General features: G+C 35.0%; 2 protein-coding genes across 2 annotated transcripts in view; one reads left to right on the forward strand and one right to left on the reverse strand.

Annotated features, from left to right (window-relative positions):
* Window positions 1-5,783, forward strand: part of slc35d1b (solute carrier family 35 member D1b) — a 38,083-nt gene extending 32,300 nt beyond the window's left edge. Inside the window, exons 13-14 of the transcript XR_012356863.1 lie at window positions 1,632-1,764; window positions 3,667-5,783. The gene's annotated coding sequence lies outside the window, so the exon portion shown is untranslated. The remainder of the gene's footprint in view (window positions 1-1,631; window positions 1,765-3,666) is intronic.
* Window positions 472-18,820, reverse strand: mier1b (mesoderm induction early response 1b, transcriptional regulator). Its single transcript, XM_073849788.1, has 12 exons — window positions 18,722-18,820; window positions 18,505-18,605; window positions 14,890-15,090; window positions 9,543-9,669; window positions 9,360-9,424; window positions 9,205-9,277; window positions 8,641-8,792; window positions 8,429-8,510; window positions 6,499-6,593; window positions 6,102-6,229; window positions 1,910-2,037; window positions 472-1,771 (listed from the first exon to the last, which is right to left on the reverse strand). Exons 2-12 carry the CDS (start codon window positions 18,601-18,603, stop codon window positions 1,482-1,484), a joined length of 1,440 nt encoding a protein of 479 aa, XP_073705889.1. The 5' UTR covers window positions 18,604-18,605; window positions 18,722-18,820; the 3' UTR covers window positions 472-1,481.
* Window positions 18,821-19,174: the final 354 nt, after the last annotated feature.

The raw sequence follows: 19,174 nt of genomic DNA on the forward strand, positions 1-19,174 counted from the left end.
TCAGGTGCCCGTTTATAAAGGCGTATTGAAGACGTATTACAATAAAGCTCTATGAAAGCCTGTCAAAAGAATTTAAAGGACATATCTTACCATAATATCATTCCCATCTTTTGTTTAAAATAAAAATCTAATTAACATGGCTGTAGGAAAGTACCGATTTTGAAACCCAACTCTCCAACATCATGTTTAAACAAACTTATTTAAAGAAAAAGAAAAAAATCTGTTTCAGTGAAAGACGTTTGGTCTATTTTATACATGAAGACAAACTATTTGCATTTATTTGGGTCATATGACTCAATTAATTGTGCATGTATTTAAAACTTTTGACTGGAACATGTTAGTTACTTTAAGTTACTGTGAGTGGTGATTTATTTTATTTTTTTGGCTATAAACCTTATAAAAGTACAGTTTTGTTATTTGGATGATTTTAAGTTTTCTCAAAAACAGCTTGTAAACTTCATGTACAAAAACTCAAAAAGGAAAACCCAAAATATATTTGCAGTGTGAATATCAAAACAAACAGACAAAAAACAGTAAAACTGTGCAATCCTTACAAATCATGACACAAGCAAAGGAACTGTTAATAACATTCCCTCAAGTGATTTTTAATTTTCAAAAGAAATTATATTTAAGAAAATAAAGCCTGTCTTAGGACCATAACAATTTTGTGCCACTAAGCACAATTTTCCTCCATAATACAGTAATACAAAAATATATACTTAGTAAAGTATTTCTACATAATGGTATTTGTAGTCTGTGTCTTTATTTATTGCTGTTATAATTTTAAATCAACCATTGTGTTTATACTGGGTGATATTAATATATTATAGTAATCCATGAGAAGTGAATGAGAATCATGAGAATAACTAAAAAACATCTCAAATATAATTATCCCAAAAATAGGCTTCATTTTCTTAAAAAAAAAAAAAAACCTGGACATTTCTGCTATGAGATTCACGCAGTTAATAGAAACATACAGCTAGCAAACCAATTTTCTGGACACTTTACAAAAACAAAGATTTGAAGGGGTGATTCCATTGCCTTATTTATTTTTACTACATCTGTCGGGAACTTGCAGTATGCCTCCAACACAAACAAGCTGAGCACTGAACCATTAGTATATAATATAAATCCAAACACAACACATCTAGATGTGCCTGGAGACATGATCACCAACATTTATCCTCATGTATTATGTATAATGGCTTAAACAGCATTTTCACCCATTGTCAAAATGTCTCAATAAAAAATATAAATATCTTGTTGGTAAAAAAATAGCAGACAAATTCCATTACATATAGAATATACATTTCTCTGTAAAATGGTTTTATGAAAAAGGCGCATTAATCAGCTGTAGTTAGGTTTGAAGGGTGGTATTTTTGGAGCAGCTCAGCTTTGGATTTAGGGTGGATGAGGTGAGAGGTGTCACAGCGCTGTCCCATTGCCCCGGTTTCTGATTTTGGCCTGACTTTTGTTCTTGTTCAGTCTTCTTTGACCCTGGAGGGGTCTATCTCAATCTGGGCCAGCAAGTCTGATTCTGTCCGGCACTTTTTTGTTGGCCTGTCAAGACCCTGGCAGTCCTGCTGGTGCTTTACCGAGCCATTTCTGTCTGTGTTGTGGGTGTCTGTAAGTTTACAGCCGTTGGAGTCCGGTTGATCTGTGAGTAGACTGTGTTTAGACGCTCCATTCGCCTGGACAGATTCACTCTTAACCTCGTTCACACTGCTCAACATCTGTGTGGCATCTGCGCTGGAGCTGTGACTGGTAAGTCCTAAATTGGGAACCAGAGATAAACTATATTACACAGCTAATAACAAATGGGCCAAACACACAAAATATCCTGAAATACGCACCAAAGCATTTCAATCTAATTGTGAAAAAAAAAAAAAAAAAAAAAAACACTAAGTACCATTGTGACTGCTAGTCTCCTCTCGCTGTGACTGGCTGGTACTGCAGCTATAGGCAGCAGGAAGTGGCGTAGCTGCTCGACTGGAAGCAGTGCTTTCTGTTTCATCAAGAAGTCTGTCCATGTAATCCCTACACAATTAAAAAAAATTAACACTGAGAAAAAGCAGGACCTCAGGAAATATTAGGACCAATTCACCACTATCAATCAAAATCTCCAAGTCATAGATCCTCTTCTGAATATTATTAATTTGTCACTATCGTTAGGATATGTCCCCAAAACTTTCAAACTGGCTGTTATTAAGCCTCTAATTAAAAAACCTCAACTTGATCCCAATGAATTAAACAATTACAGACCAATTTCAAATCTCCCTTTTCTATCAAAGATACTAGAAAAGGTAGTGTCCTCACAATTGTGTTCTTTCTTAGAGAAAAATGGTGTCTGTGAGGATTTCCAGTCAGGTTTTAGACCTTATCATAGCACTGAGACTGCTCTTATTAGAGTTACAAATGATCTTCTCCTGTCATCCGATCGTGGATGCATCTCTCTATTAGTACTACTGGATCTTAGTGCTGCGTTTGATATTATTGACCACAATATTCTTTTAAATAGACTTGAAAATTATGTTGGCATTAGTGGTACTGCACTGGCTTGGTTCGACTCGTACTTATCTGACCGGCATCAATTCGTAGCAGTGAATGACGAGGTATCATATCAATCACGAGTGCAGTATGGAGTACCTCAAGGCTTAGTACTAGGGCCATTACTTTTTACACTTTATATGTTACCCTTGAGAGATATCATCAGGAAACATGGTGTTAGCTTTCACTGTTATGCTGATGATACGCAGCTCTATATTTCTTCACGGCCTGGCGAAACATACCAATTTGAAAAACTAACAGAATGCATAGTTGAAATAAAAAATTGGATGGCAAGAATTTTTTTGCTGCTAAATTCTGAAAAAACAGAGGTGTTAATTATTGGACCTAAAACCTCCGCATGTAATAACCTAAAACACAGTCTATTACTCAATGACTGCTCTGTCAATTCGTCGTCATCAGTCAGGAACCTAGGTGTGCTATTTGATAGCAATCTTTCCTTCGAAATCCACATTTCTAGCATTTGCAAAACTGCATTTTTTCATCTAAAACATATGTAGAAATTACGACCTATGCTCACGATGTCAAATGCAGAAACGTTAATCCATGTGTTCATGACCTCAAGGATAGATTATTGTAATGCTTTATTGGGTGGTTGTTCTGCACGCTTAATAAACAAACTCCAGCTGGTCCAAAATGCAGCAGCTAGAGTTCTAACTAGAACCAGAAAGTATGACCATATTAGCCCGGTCCTGAATGGTTTAGCTCCTCAGTACTTGAGCAAGCTCTTATCATATTATAGTCCCTCACGTCCGCTGCGTTCTCAAAATTCCGGCAATTTGATAATATCTAGAATATCAAAATCAGCTGCAGGCGGCAGATCTTTTTCACATTTAGCGCCCAAACTCTGGAACAATCTACCAAACACTGTTCGGGAGGCAGACACACTCTGTCAGTTTAAATCTAGACTAAAGACCCATCTCTTTAAACCTGGCCTACACTTAATACATTTCATAATCCAAATCCGTTAAAGGATTGTTAGGCTGCATTATTTAGGTCAACCAGAACCAGGGACACTTCCTATAACACCTGATGTACTCGTTGCATCAGAAGAAGAATGGCATCTACGCTAATATTAGTATCTTTCCTTCTTATTCCGAGGTCACCGTAGCCACCTGTATCCAGATCAGACGGTCACTGCAGTCTCCCGGATCTAGTCCGTACCCATCAGCACCCAGAGATATCCTCTACAGCCCTGAATGTCAGCAGAGACCACATCAAAGACAGATCATCAGTGAAGACCTCATCACCTAGACGGCCATCGACACAAGACAGCGAAAACCAGATGAGTCCTCTCCAATCTGATTTTGTGGCAACTTGGAACTCTTGCATCTACATTAATATTAGTCTGTTTGTTTCTTATTCCCAGGTCACCATAGCCACCAGATCCAGTCCGTATCCAGATCAGATGGTCACTGCAGTCCCCCGGATCCAGTCCAAACCTAGAGCAGATGGTGGATCAACACCTACAGCCGAATGTCAGCGGATACCGTGTCAACTAGATGAGCCCCAGAGACAGATCATCAAGAAAGAACTCCTACCCTAAACGGCCACTGGTACAAGGCCATGGGAACCAGATGAGTCCTCCCCAATTTGACTTTGTTGCAATATGGAACTCTTGCATTATTATTGACATTTTATTTTATTATTTTAATACTGTAAGGTTGCTTTGACACAACTTGTATTGTAAAAAGCGCTGTATAAATAATCTTGACTTGACTTGACTCTTTATCACCATTGAAACAATGATGACATGTTTCGGCTGTGACTGTTTTAGTAGTAACAATTTTAGGGAATAACACCCCCAAAAAAACAAGGATGTCACTACTCAAACTTGACCAAATGTTTCGGGCGCGACTGTTTTTTTTTGGTAGTGAAAATTTTAGATACTTTTGAACCTAGCTCAAAGATGCTAATCAGTACATGGTTAGCTAGTTCTGAACAGTCCTACACATATACAAAACAAAATGTTACAGAATAACTCCCAAAAAAAAAGTATTTAATTGCAGAAAAAAAGGTGTTCGGTAGTGACAAGTTACAGACTTTAAAAAACAATTTACCTCAAAATGATGGAACCTATCTACTCACTCCTTGTAGCCATGAGAGAGAGGGACACAGGAATATCTCCTGATCATAAATTTAGGGGTGTAGTTAAAATCAGTCTCTAAAAGGACTAAAGCAATAAGGACTATAAGGACTAAAACAAACACTGTTTGGGTAGACACATTTTTTTAAGTTTCATGATTTACAAAAAAATTAAATAAATAATCTTTTTTTAATATTGCTTTCATAAGTTGGGTTAGGTTAGGGTTTGGGACAGCCACCTCCCAATTGAAAGTACCCAATAAATGATGATTTCATATATATTAAGCTTACTGATATTTTACATATTATTGTGGTTTTCAATAGATAATAGAAGGATCTTAGTAAACATCTAAGAATGTAATTCTTAAACGCTTTAAAATGGTTTTTTTTTTTTGGTTGTGGGACAGCAGTTTCTGTAGAATGTCCCATATACATGTTTTGCTCATATGTATATAGAGTACGACGGGGCTAAAGGCGTCTTTGATATTATTTTCCTCTAAAACACTAGATGGCAGAAAAACGTGGCAGTTCCAAAACATCCGCATTTCAACATACACGTCCGATATTGTTTGATCCTTGACGTGTTTGCGGGTACAAGTCGATTCCTTAATGTAATATTTGATGTTTTTAAAAATGTAGAAGTAGCAAATGTTGGGTGTCCATCTTAGAAATAATCACTATGTTTAGAATGAAACCATCATATTTAAAAACAAGCTATAAATCATATCATATAATAAAATATAATTTGTTGTTGCTACTGAAAATCTATTTAAATTATTATGGGATCTCCTTCAACGCTTTCTGAATCTTTACATTTTAGAATGATTTTGTTTCTTTATTTGAAAATGTTTCATATTAACATTTTATTGTCAGTTTATTTATTGAACAAAATATAATTATTTTATTTAGCAAAATAAGCAGAAAATAGTACAGACTTTGCTAAAGTGATTGTTTTGAACAAGTATTCACTTAAACATTATATAACAAAAAAAACATTATTTTAGTTGAAGTATTTGTATCAATACTGTGTGTCTTTTACCCCATGCTGGTGAGCAATTTTCTAAAAATATTTTTTTCTGAAAGTTACTATAAACCATTCCCAAAAAAATAAAAACTGACTTGTTTTGTTTTGATTAATTGTGCAGCCTCATTTATTTATTTCAATGTTACATTTGATTTAATTAATTATTAGCCTTTCATCAACTAACAAACCCCCTGCAGTGAACCGCCCTTTGTGAAACCTTGGGGTAGAGATAGAACCTCAATTGCGCATACAAAATGCAAACCACCACTTACATATAAAAGAGATTTTCTATTGTTATTTACCCCTACATAGCATTTTGATCATCCATTTTTGTGATGCATATATCTAGCCTTCTAAAATGTTAAACAATGATCACACGTCTTTTGTTACTTTAAGACAGGCAAAATGTGTTGGCACAGATACTTACGTTACTCCTGGGTGAAGGTTGTATTTTCTTTTTCCAAGTCTAGTTTGTTGTGCAAAGAAATCATACCGCTCCGACTTTTTCCACATGTAATAAAAAGCCACACAATCTCCGACAGACCGTGTTCTGACCTGAAATGGGAAATGAAAATACCAGGAAAAAACTAAATAAGGCTTGAAATGCCACATCAAGTAGTCCATATACTTATCTACCAGAGAAAACTGCTAGGCACATTTTTTTAACCCCACAGCTTATTTTGCATTTGTAATTGTTAAAATGTCAATAAAAGAATGTGAAGGGTTAGATATGGATTGACATTCATCATGAGACTTTTTAAAAATAAAGCGATATACCTAATGAATTAAACCTATTGTGATGATTGCCATGAAATGAGCACTACCTTGTTGGCCTGGATAAAATGAAAGTCTTTTCCGTAAGCCTTTAAACCTTGTTCAAAATTCCTACATTCTTCCTCTGTCCAGACAGATAGTTCCTCTGTATAAAAGATAAAAAAATACATGTAAGATTAGGGTTGTCAATAAATAATACAAACATGAATGTTGTATATGTCATAAATTTATGACAAATTACTGCTCCTCTTTTTTGTCATTTGAGAAATTTAAAAATTCAAACCTTCATCTATAAAGCACAAAAAAATGTCAACTAATATACATGGTTATTTTATTTTTATGAAAACTGGTAAAACTCAAAGGTAAGGCTGACGAAATTTCCTAAAATCAAAATCTTAATTGAACGTTTTACCTTGATTATGATTAATGAACGATTATTTTTATGTTTTTATTGTATTATTATTGTTATTTCGTTTTTGGTTTTTTTTGCCCTCAAGTAATCTGATTCATGATCTTCCTCTCAGCGATCTTGTCCTGTCTTTCTATATTCACAAGTATTTACTCTAGTTTCTTATTGGCAATTCACGCACAACACGTCTTTGAGTCTAAAATGCACTGGTCCACTGTTTTGGAACTGACACTGAAGATACACTGCGTGTAAGTTTAAATTGTGTTAACTTGACATGGCGTTTTAAACTCGCCACTCACATGCAAGACGTGGGAGCACTGTGAGAATTCCCGGTGGGGGCTGGTCCATTTTATTTTAGCCGGTGTTGCCATGCCACTGGGTTGAAATATGGATGCTGTCCCTAGGCTGCCTGTCCCTAGGCTCACAGCAGCCCACCTCTTTTTATTTATTATTTTGCTGCAGCCTCACTCGCAGAGTGCAGCCTAGTGATGTAGTTAATGATGACATAATTATCTTTTGACTCCCCTGACAGCAGTACCTTGCTCAAAAAAAAAAAAAGTCAGTTGTTGGAGTTATGCAAAAAAAGAGATAAAAAAGGATAATAGAAAGCGCAAAGGCATTGCTGAAAAGGCCAGAATAAAAAAAAAAAGAAAGCACTAGAAAAAATAATTAATTACAAGGCTGTAGAGAACAGTGCACTATTGCAGACTTATATACGGAGGTTTTAATTACATTATTTTAATACAGTCAATCATGAACTAAAGTAGACTGGTCTAAGGCATGAAATTCCAGGGCTAAAAAAAAAGAAAAAGAAAAAGGGTCCCACTCCGGCCCTGGACGCAAGTGCACTGGTCATACATGTCTGTATTATGCCAACTACATATGCGGTAGTATGTTTTTAATGGGAAAGTATTAACAGGGGGGGGAAAAAAATCAATAACCAACATGGGAAAATTACGTCCGTTACAGGTTCCGAGTTTTTGATTTCTTTTCGATTAATCATCCAGCCCAAAACAGCTAAAACAGTGAAAATATTTAAATTATTTCCAAATTACAGTCACGTTCTGCTATTGAGGTGTGTAGATTTATTACAGTCTGCCACTGAGAAGGATTGACAGCAGATTTGCAGAGCAAAGAGTGCAAACAGCAATGTGAGGAAACACAGATTGTCTGATTGCTAAACACGAACTTGCCGATGCTTCCAGCTCATCAGCATTTTTTTTTTGCATTGTAGAAAGAACATATATAAATGGTTGTGAATATAAAGTAAAGCATGAAAACCTACATGAATTATTGTTTTACATGAACATACAGTATTATTTTATAATGTCAGCGTCATCTCATCTTAGCTTAAATCAATGCTTATTTTTCATTAACAAAATAAACACTATACTGACAATAGTTTTGTTTCAACCAAGAAATCACTTTCTGTCTAGAAAAGTGACACCTCTGCTAAGTTACAGAAACATAGCCTGTTGTATGCATTAAGTGAATGTTTTCCACTGCCTCAAACATTATGATGAAAGACAAAAAAAATTTAACCAACATTTAACCAACTTTGTAAGGCTCACCTCGGGCTGCTTTAACGTTAAATCTTAATCTTCGTAAAGCTTCAGCAGTATCAAAATTACACTTCACCAACTCATATAATGCCTGAGGGGAGTAAACAATTTATATTGTGTATTAAGTCACAGTTCAGCATTTGATTACAAATAAAATGACTTAATTATTAGTATAATTAGCATTATTGTTATTATTAATCTTAGAGGCAGTTCTTTAGTACCTGCTCATTGTCTTTGATGTGGGATCCTTCTGGAATAGCATCTACTCCAGTCTCCTCTCCTGTTCGTCGACATGCTTCAGTCAGAAACTCAACCACAGTGTTTTCAGTAAGGATTTCAGGATTCCACAGCAGCTGGTCATCATTTTCATACACTGTGAATGATGGAGTCACAGATTCAAAGCATGTCACAAGAGTGTAACATATTGATGCATCCAAAAATGTAAACCATTTACATATGTGAAATCAAGAACATTAACTAAAAACAATTCCATCAAAAATTACATCATACTATGACTGAAGCAGTTCTAATTGTATTAGTGCCAGCAAAAACTTTCCGGTTTAAATATTTATAGTCAGTGTTTCCTAAAGGATTCAATAATTGGTTCCAACTGTTTCTGTAACCCAGTGTAATACCACAAAAAATACTATTAAAATTGCCTCATGCACATATTTGCAAAACTGTTGTAATTGTACATTGTCATATTGTTATATGGACAACCAGAAACATTTATTTTATTATCATTCTAACTGCTATTTTAATTGACCAACATAGGTCAAATCTACCTTTCTCATTGTCTTTGTATCTGCACAGTCCTGATGGCGTTTCAGCCTGATACATGGAGCCAACCATGATTTCCTGTTAAGAACATACACATCAAACATTTCATGGGAAATTCAGACAAAAAGCATAAAGAAAATGCTGATTAAAGAGTATTTACTTTTTTCCAGTCTTCAGAGGGAATATAGTCATCATCCTCCTCTGACTCTTCATCTACTTCATTATCTAAAAATTAAAAGAAAAAAAAACAGTGTATAAGTAATTTATATGGGGGGGGGGGGGGGGTGATAAATATTGAATAAACTGCAGTGAGCAGAACAAGTGGAGCTTATTTGTCTCTTACTCTGAAAGTAGCCATGGTTCTGTGAATGTAGGAGTTCAGCTGTATTACAGGCTGCCACTGCACAAACTCGACTGTCAGGGGAGTAGCTCTCATTTACCATTCCAGTAGACACCTTTGATTCATCCTCCTGAAAAAAATAATTTAAACACAGTTCTAAATGCTTTCCATAATTTTGACAGCTATAAAAAAGTCTATTTAGTAGGTTTGCCATACTAGTCACTGTTATCTACATAGTTTATGAAGACTAATTGCTTTATTAATACAAAACGAAGTGATTACCCACCGACAGTAGAGTGTGGGTTAAGGGGCTTAACCACTAACATTCCAAGTATAGTTAAATAATGAATGGACCTAAGGCTGGACGATATGACCAAAATTTATAGACCTTTTTCCTGAGTAAACGATGAGCACCACCATTACGAATTCTAACATCAGAGTGGGTGCTCTTCTGTTCTGATTTCCACAGGAACCCATTCAAATAGCGTCCATCTGTTTTTAATGTAGCTAACGTCGGCAGCTTCGTGTCATTTACACACTCATTAAATTTTGAAGAGTGAGGCACTGACAAATGTCATTGCGACATGGCGCTATAGAGCCATGTGCTTTTTAAAAACATTTTAATAGGTTTAACATTAGATTAACAGCTCGGAATATACGCTACTTTGACTAGAAACACTGGAGAACGGAAATGCAAAGCATTCTTCAGGTTAAGAGTCAGGCATGATTTCCGCATTCAGGAAAGACGTCTATATCACAATATATTTCTTAATTTCGGTCGATACGATATAATTCCCACAGAAAAACTGCCAAGAACACCCCCAAAACTGTTGTATGTACCTACAAACTTTGTAAAAATGAATTTGCCAAGTCTATGAAACCTCTTTAAAAACTGCATTATATTTTAGAAACAAAAAAACGGCACAAGTAAATTAATGTTCACTTTTTTTGTATTTAGCCTTTAGCCAAGAAATGTGAAATCACCATCAAATAAAAATAAGACTGTCAGACTCACCTTATTGCAAATAAATACATTAATATATTTACCTTTAATCTATAATTCTTATAGACTAAAACAAAAGTGCTTCAGCCATTATAAAGAATATGAAAAGTGCTCAGAGTTGCTGCAGAACACTTCATTTTGCTGGTTCCTTTTGAAAATTCTGTTCACAATAAGTAACGCTGCACATACATGTCAAGTAACTCTCATTAGAGTATAGGTTGTTTGCACATGACGTCACTGGTGTGGCGTGAAATGCAACTGGAGGGCAAGAAGTGATTTTTCTCCATACGAATCACCAGAGAAGTTTAGCATTGTTTATGAATGCTTAAATCGGTCAAACCGAGAAACCAAAACAAGCTTTTATCATGTACGAAAAGTTGCTGTTCATAAAGAAAGCAAAAAATTGACTGAAAAGTGCAGAAAAAAAGTGGCTTGTAAAACTGTCTGTGGTCAGGAGGAGAGTCAGATAATTCTGTGTATGCAAATGGTTAAGAAAAGATATAATATCAGGGCTCCAGACAAAAAAAAAATTGAGTAAGAAGCCATTGGCTCCTACAAGAAACAAACTTGGGCACCAAATTATTGTTTTAGCTGCCACAAAATAGACGTGTTTTATTATTTTTTTAACACTTTAATATTACAGTCATGCTGTCATGTGTTTATGTCTTGTAGATGTCCTGGGAAATAAGTTAAACTTAAAGTGGGAACTAAACATCTTTTCCAGCTTGAAAACTATATACAGTCACAAAGAATTGTTTATTACACAGAATCTGTGGCAATATCATTGACCATAAGCATTACGTGGCCACTGATCTCTCTTATGCTGCACAACTGGAGCTGCGTGAAAGTCTTTCAACTAAAAACTTTGATACGCATTGTGTTAGTTTAATGTGTGAACATGAAATGTGTGATCGCAAAAGGTTTCACATGCAATTTAGATAGTCGCCAGCGACTTCACTCGCAAATTAATATTTTTGGTTACAAATGTGTTTTAGTCGCAGTCTGGAGCGTTAATACAGAAATATATAAACAGATACAGGGTGAGACAGTGAGAATTCACTCAATGCTAAACACCACATGTAGACACAATGTAAAATATTATATTTGTAGTTTCGAGAGCTTCATTTATTATTACAGAACATTGTGACATTGCAATAAATTGAAGTGAGTGACAGCTTTTTAGTGACTATATGGAAAAGCTATTTGCTCACTGTCTAGGCTATAATGAGTTCAGAATTTGAATATAAGTTTTGCCATGTGTGACTGAAAAAGGGTTAGAGATGGGATGGAGGAAAGTCTGTACTGTACTGGTTTAGACACTATTGCACGAGAAAAAGAAATAAACTGAAAATCACAACATATGTTGGATGTGATCCTTATGTTATGAAGAGGAGTGATTTTTCAACTAAATTGAAATAGTTGCCTGCCATCAATGCTGTGGACATAAGCTAAGCAAGCCTGATTGCAAACAAACGGTTTCTAAAAAGTGATTCCCACATTTATATGAAGGATGCAGGATATATGTCACTCCTGAAACTACTGCTATACAGGGTTTTTGGCTATTGGTCCGGTTAGCAGCACGTAAAGCAAAAGTTTTTTTTTCAAATTCTGAATTGATTATAGCCTAAAAAGCGAGAAAATACTGATTCCATATAGTCACTAAAAAGCTGTCACTCACTTCAATTTATCGCAATCTCACAAGGTTCCATTGTAAACAACTGTAAATGTAATATTTTATTTGCATCGTGTCAACAAGTGGCATTTAGCATTCAGTAAATTCTCACTTTCTCATTCTGTATCTATTTATATATGTCTTTATATGTGACCCTGGACCACAAAACCAGTCTTAAGTCGCTGGGGTATATTTGTAGCAATAGCCAAAAATACATTGTATGGGTCAAAATTATTGATTTTTCTTTTATGCCAAAAATCATTAGGAAATTAGGTAAAGATTATGTTCCATGAAGATTTTTTGTAAAATTCCTACTATAAATATATCAAAATGTAATTTTTGATTAGTAATATGCATTGCTAAGAACTTAATTTGGACAACTTTAAAGGGATTTTTCTCAGTATTTTGATTTTTTTGCACCCTCAGATTCCAGATTTTCAAATAGATGTATCTCGGCCAAATATTGTCCTATCCTAACAACCATACATCAATAGAAAGCTTATTTATTGAGCTTTCATATGATGTATACATCTCAGTTTTGTAAAATTTAACCTTATGACTGGTTTTGTGGTCCAGGGTCACATATATTAATATTACTATATCTTTTATTAACCATTCGCACACACAAGCATTATCTGACTCTACTCCTGACTGCAGACGCAGGTTTACAAACCAGTTTTCCCTGCATTTTTCAGTCAATTTCTTGCCTTTTCCTCCTTATGGAATTTTCATACACGATACTAAATAAAATTTCTCAGTTTGACTGATTTCCATAAACTCAAAACACAGGCATTTTGCATTTCTGCTAGTGATTCCTATAGACAAAAATCAATTCCTGCCCTCCAGCTGCATTTCACGTGTCATCAAAATCACGTGATTGCAAAAAACCTATTAGTAGACTGTCTGCTTAATATCTGCCAACTCTTTACTGTAATGGTCTCCGAACAGACATTTTACTGACTATGACCCAGTTTCACAGACAGGGCTTAGCCTAAACCAGGATTAGGCCATAGTTCAATTAGAACATTTATGTATTTTTAAAAACGTGCTTTAGAAAAAAAACATTACTGGTGTGCATCTTGAGACTAAACAAAGGCACTGATATATTTTAATATCAGTGCAAGTTTCTTTCAGTTGAAACAGCTCAGATTTACATTTTAGTCTAGGACTAGCCATTCAGCCGTTCTCCTGTTCTGGCGATATCACTTTTAGCATAGCTTAGCATAGATCATTGAATCCTATTAGACCAATAGCATCACGTTCAAAAATGACCAACGAGTTTCCATATTTGTTGTATTTAAAACTTGACTCTTCTGTAGTTATATCGTTTATTTCCAAAAAAAGTGGAGTGTTCCACTGTCAAGATTCCTCAAACTGATTATATTAATGAACTACGGTAAAAAAAAAAAAAAAACGGGACAACACTCATATCAGCAGCAGTAATAGGCAATCTTATTTAATGATTTAGTAATTTTAAAATTAGCAGTCGACTCAAAATTCTTTATATAGATCCGGGTGTCTGTCTTTCAGGTGCTTTTGCGAAATTAGTGGTGTTAACGCCTTTTGTTAGCACTGCTCTGTAGCAACTCTTACATATTGGCTTGCTTGGTAACTTCGGCTTTCCATGTTCATTTGTTTCATATCCGAAATATTTCCAGATAGCACTCCTGCTGTGTTTTTTTTTTTTTTTTTTATCAAACAAAGCCGGTCGCGGCGGCACCGCACTCGCCTTTCTGTTGGCTTCACTTGAATGAGACGAGACAGACACTGCGGTCACGTGTGGTGTTTGTCAACTCGCCTTTGGAGAGAAGTGAAAGTGACAGCTTGGCTAGTATCGATACTTCGGGAAATTAGTATTGGTACCGTTCAGATATTTCAGTATCGATATTTATCGAAATATTGATATTTTTGACAACACTATTTGACAGTAGTTTTTTCTCAAATTAAACAGTGTAAAGCTGGTGAAGTGACACTCAAAGCAGCTTTGAGATGAAGTTCACACCCTCATATATTGAGATGCAGGTGCTGAAAACAGTCATCGTGTGTATGAGTTGATATTTCAGATGAAACCATGCCATTCATTCACACAGAGACACACAGAACATGCAGTTATTTGTTATTACCAGCATGCACTGACTGGCTGCTGTGACCTTTATTTCTGCTGTGTGATAGACTATTAGATTAATCCATATCAAGTAAAATGTTTAGAGTTTATCATTGTTATCGACATAAATTTTATCGTGATCTTAATATGATATTGTTTATCGCCCAGCCCTAGTTGTTTCAAATGTGCTAAATAAATAAAGGTAGACTTCAATTTTATAGTTATTAATAATAACTGGTTTAACCTTTTTAAAAGGCTATTTTTAGAGATCATGCTCACAAACAGTATTTTTTGTCCAAATTTACAACTGAGCATAACCAGATAATTGAATGTAGACTATGAAAATTCTTATTAAAATCGTTCTCTTATTCAATTCAGGCCTGAAAATTACACTTTTGAAATCACCTGATATTTCCAAGTTTTCCAGGACTGTGGGAACCCAGTTACATTGAAATTAAGGTTGTTTTGACTGTGTATGCATCCTGTGTGCTCAACAACAATATTATTACATTACTAAATACTGTAATTGACATGATATGTATTATGGGACATAGGTTCTTACGGGACAGACCTTGCTCTTCTTCAGTTCTCCAGTGCTTCTGCTGCTTTCATCATTATCCGTATCCTCTCCGTCATCCTCCACCTCCTCTTCCTCCTCCTCCTCTCCATCCACATCCTCTTCATCATCTTCCTCCTCATCCTCTTCCTCAGGTGATCCACTGCCTCCATAACCGTAGAGACTCAAGAGCTCCTGAATGGGCATTTCTTGCTCCTGCAAGAAAGCAAGTTACTATTTGATTATCTGTGTTTGAATAAGCCAAATTAAGCAAAACATGTGGGACCACAATGTCCTAAAGTAACAGAAATGTTGCGTTACACAAACTGCATTCCCTTACAAACAAAACTGTGTAGCTGGTAAAGAGCAGATTTACAATTTTTCCTTTTTTTTTTTTCCAAATTAGGTACAGTATGTAGTCAGGCAGTGCGAGTAACGAGATATATATTTTTTGTCTTATGATTAATAACTCTTTTAACATCAAGCAGTTGGGCCTATTTTAGGCCTATTTAAATATATTGTCATGTTCACAGCATCATGCTTAATGTCATATAATTCATCAACCCAAAGCATCAGCGTCATGATCAGCATCCAAGGACAGAATTATTTCGACACCTATCAGGCATAAAGGTCCTTAAAATAAGCTGAGTATTGAGTCACCAAACAATAGGCTGATCTTAGGGCTGGACGATTAATCAAAATGAAATCGAAACCGAAATTCAGAACCTCTAACCGACGTAATTTTCCCATGTTGGTTATTTCATTTTTTTTAATCCTATTAATAATTTCCCCTTAAAAACATATGCGGTTTGCAGCGTCTGGCACATGAGTGGCGCGTTAAAAGAATTAAAACTTTTACACACAGTGCCACTAATCAATGTCAGTTCCAAAACAGTGGATCAATCAAAAGACCTCAGAGGAGGGGAAAATGCTTTTTTTAACCTATTCCCGAGCACTGCGTCTCGCGATTTTAAACACAAAGACGTGTTCTGTGTGAACGGCCGGTAAGAACCTAGAGTAAATACACATATAGGGTGACAGGACAAGATCAACGAGATGGTGCCATGCTCTTTCTCTTAAGCAGCAATGATTTGCATACATTCATTATTTAAAACATTTACAGGAGATGCAAGTTAACATTTTTATATCGCATTATTTAAAATAATAGCCTATTAATTTACAAGAGATACAAGTTATTTTCTACTTTTGACATGGCAGTATTCATTTATTTTGTTGGCAAAAAAATTTAAGTTATTTTCTTTTTTTAGGAAACTTGCTTTTTACAATAAAATTGAAATGTGACATTTTCACAAGAAGTCTTCATTTCAAACAGGCTTTGATTACAATTGTTCGAAATATTCAATAAATAAATAGTATTACACAACAAAACAGTAGTTAAAAAATAGTTTGTTTCCTTCAATTGTTTTAAAATCACAAAGATAAGAAATGCAATCTTTCATTAGAAAAAAAAATCCCACATTTAACAGTGGAGTATTTTTACACTACAATCCTTTAATGAACTATAAGGGCAAGAAAATAATAATAAAATAGGTTTTGATTTTAGGTTAAATCGCCCAGGTCTAGCTGATTCACACAGAAACCCAGAAAAGGTGCAGATGTTTTTGCCTTTCCTGGCATGACCTGATTTTCGATCACATGGATTGATATTAAGGTCTGTTTGCAGTTTCTAATGATAGAAATGAAGTTTCTGAACCAAATCATATGAGATGCAGTTGGTGTTTCTGCACCTAAAGTAAACCCAGAGACAACTGAAATCGATATTTAGGAAGTAAACCTCCAGTATTATTACATTACTAAATTATTACATTACTTTTTGCACAAAAGAATCAAATGTAATGTCAGTAAAATCATCAGTTTCAGGATTTATCATGTTATGAATATATATAACAAAGAGGCAAATGAAATGATGCTTTAGGAAAAACATCAGATGGCCTGAATGAGATGCAAATTCGTTCTCTGTCAGCAGGTGGTGCTTATGGAATAGCAGCAATACAATTTTTCCTTGGTTATCGCTGTACACAAAGCAGCAGTGCTTACTTTAAATGCACTACACAGAGGCAAAATAAAAAGTAAATACCATTTAAGTTTTTCTGAAAAGTCAGTTGCCCTAAGAGATACATTCATATAAACCACCAATTAAATATTTAGGACTTTTAATATTTTGTGCATCATGAAGAGTGATCTTGCTCTGCCTGCTACAGTATTTTCCTCCTCATTGCATTAATCTTCAGTGTCTCTGGCCTCTGTTAATGGTCGTTTACACACTTCGTTATATTTTCACACAAATGTAATTTTGTAAAAAGGATTGCAGTGCAGTTTGTGTAAAAGCATGGAACAGAGATCGGTTGAAATAAAACAAAAAATGTCCGGTCGACTGGAGCATTAAAAATGCTTGTATTTTTAAATTAGCAAGGTTTAAAAACACATGCAAATGACAAACTTTCGTGACCACTCAGCAGTGGCCCGATCAAATTCGTCAACTGTCCCGAGTCTGACCGGTCTGACTGCCTCCGGGCCATTGGGCAGTCCTTATTGTCGAGCCCTTTAGTTAAACTCTAGTTTCTTAACTAAAAAGCTTAAGTTAAAAATATTTAGTTTGTTGGGATCCTGATTAACAGCAATTTAGAAATTGCTTCTGTAAGGATTTTTATGGCAATCATATTTGACAACAGATCGACCTGACATATTTTAACCAATTGCCAGGCTTGTACTGCCTGTACCAGGCCCGAACTGCACAAAATCATGTTTCAAAAAGTCATGTGTGTGGAAATATTACGAACTCTTTGAACATCCATTAACAGAGGCCAGAGATGCTGAAGACGAACGCAAAGAGGAAAAAATACTGTAGCAGACAGAGCAAGATCACAGTAAACAATGCACGAAACATTGGAAATATTATCCTAAATATTGAAATGGGGGTTTATATGAATGTATCTTTGAGGGGAAATGACAGATTTAAGAAAAATTTACATGGTGTTTTTTTTTTTTTCATTTGCCTCTGTATAATGCATGTAAAGTAGCGTTCATAAGCATAGCGCTGCTTTGTTTACCAAGGAAATGTTGTATCACTGTTAGTCCATAAGCGCCACCTGCTGGCAGAGACTGCATTTGTGTTCTTTCAGTCCATTAGCTGTTTTCCCCTAAAGCATAATTTCATTTGTAATAAAATAATTCATTCAAACATTTTTGAACAAACAAATAATGTTTGAACTTTATATTTGTTAGGCTACTAGTTTTTGCTAAAGCATCAAAACTGGAATCGACAATTGTACAATTTACAATTGTGCAAATAACCATAAAATATGTCCACCCTCTCATGGACAAATTCATGTATAAATATGTGTATAAATATAAATATGAGTATAAAATATGTGAAACTTGCACTTTCTTTTCTAAATAAAAATCAAACAACAATTTAATTGGTATGTAAAATTGTGGTATCATATAAGCTTATTTATTAAAATAGAAAAATAACATGGGTCAAAAACAATGATAACAGGAACTATTTTATTTTTTGTGGCTGGCCTCTATTCTGCAGGCTGGACCATAAACGATGATCTTAAACAAAAGATCAGGTGAAACATATTGAGAATCAGGATAAGATCAAACCTTTGCAAGTTCTTCAATCTCATTGCCAAAATTAGCTTCTCCCTCTGGCACCTCCTCGTCTTCGGGGGTTTGTTCATCATCATAATCAGGCAACAGCATCTCTGTTGACAGGTTAAAATCAACATTGTCAAAACCAACTGAAACTCTTCAAGAGAAATGACATTAGTATGTATAAAAATATGTTTTACAATGATAGGAAAACTAGTAAACGTCTTACCTGGGCTTGAACTCCCCAAGGAGGGCTAAAAACAAGACAATGGTTTATTACTTTTTTTCTCTCTCCTTTCCTTTCTTTCTTTTTTTTTGTGTTTTTTTTAACAACAAAAAGAAAACTATGCAATCATTTAATTGTTAAATTATTATTAACTAAAACAATAACTGTTGCTGTAACAGTTGAATGAACAATAACAATGACAATCACTTCTATGTGGACTAATATTACATGTGATTTTAAGGACAATTTTGGAACTGTGCTGAATTGGATGTCTGCTATAAATTCTGGGTCCTGACGTAAAGTCAGTTGTGACCAACAGACAAAATTACACTTGTGTACAGATTTTTAGCCAGATTGTGGATATATCAGCTGTATAAATTAATCCATTTGCATGTGTATGGCACAAAGCAGACTTAAATCAGAAAAAAACTAAACAGCACTAAAACAGTTTTCCAG

This window comes from Garra rufa, chromosome 10, assembly GCF_049309525.1.
Source record: "Garra rufa chromosome 10, GarRuf1.0, whole genome shotgun sequence".
NCBI lineage: Eukaryota > Metazoa > Chordata > Actinopteri > Cypriniformes > Cyprinidae > Garra > Garra rufa.

Bases quoted from the DNA above. Each gene is read 5' to 3' on its own strand.
- mier1b (XM_073849788.1), bottom strand. From the start codon at position 18,603: ATGCTGTTGCCTGATTATGATGATGAACAAACCCCCGAAGACGAGGAG. The intron at 9,670-14,889 runs GTCTGTCCCGTA...TATTTTTTTCAG, and splicing joins GAGAACTGAAGAAGAGCAAG to GAGGATGAATCAAAGGTGTC. The intron at 6,230-6,498 runs GTAGTGCTCATT...TTCCCATTTCAG, and splicing joins ATTTTATCCAGGCCAACAAG to GTCAGAACACGGTCTGTCGG.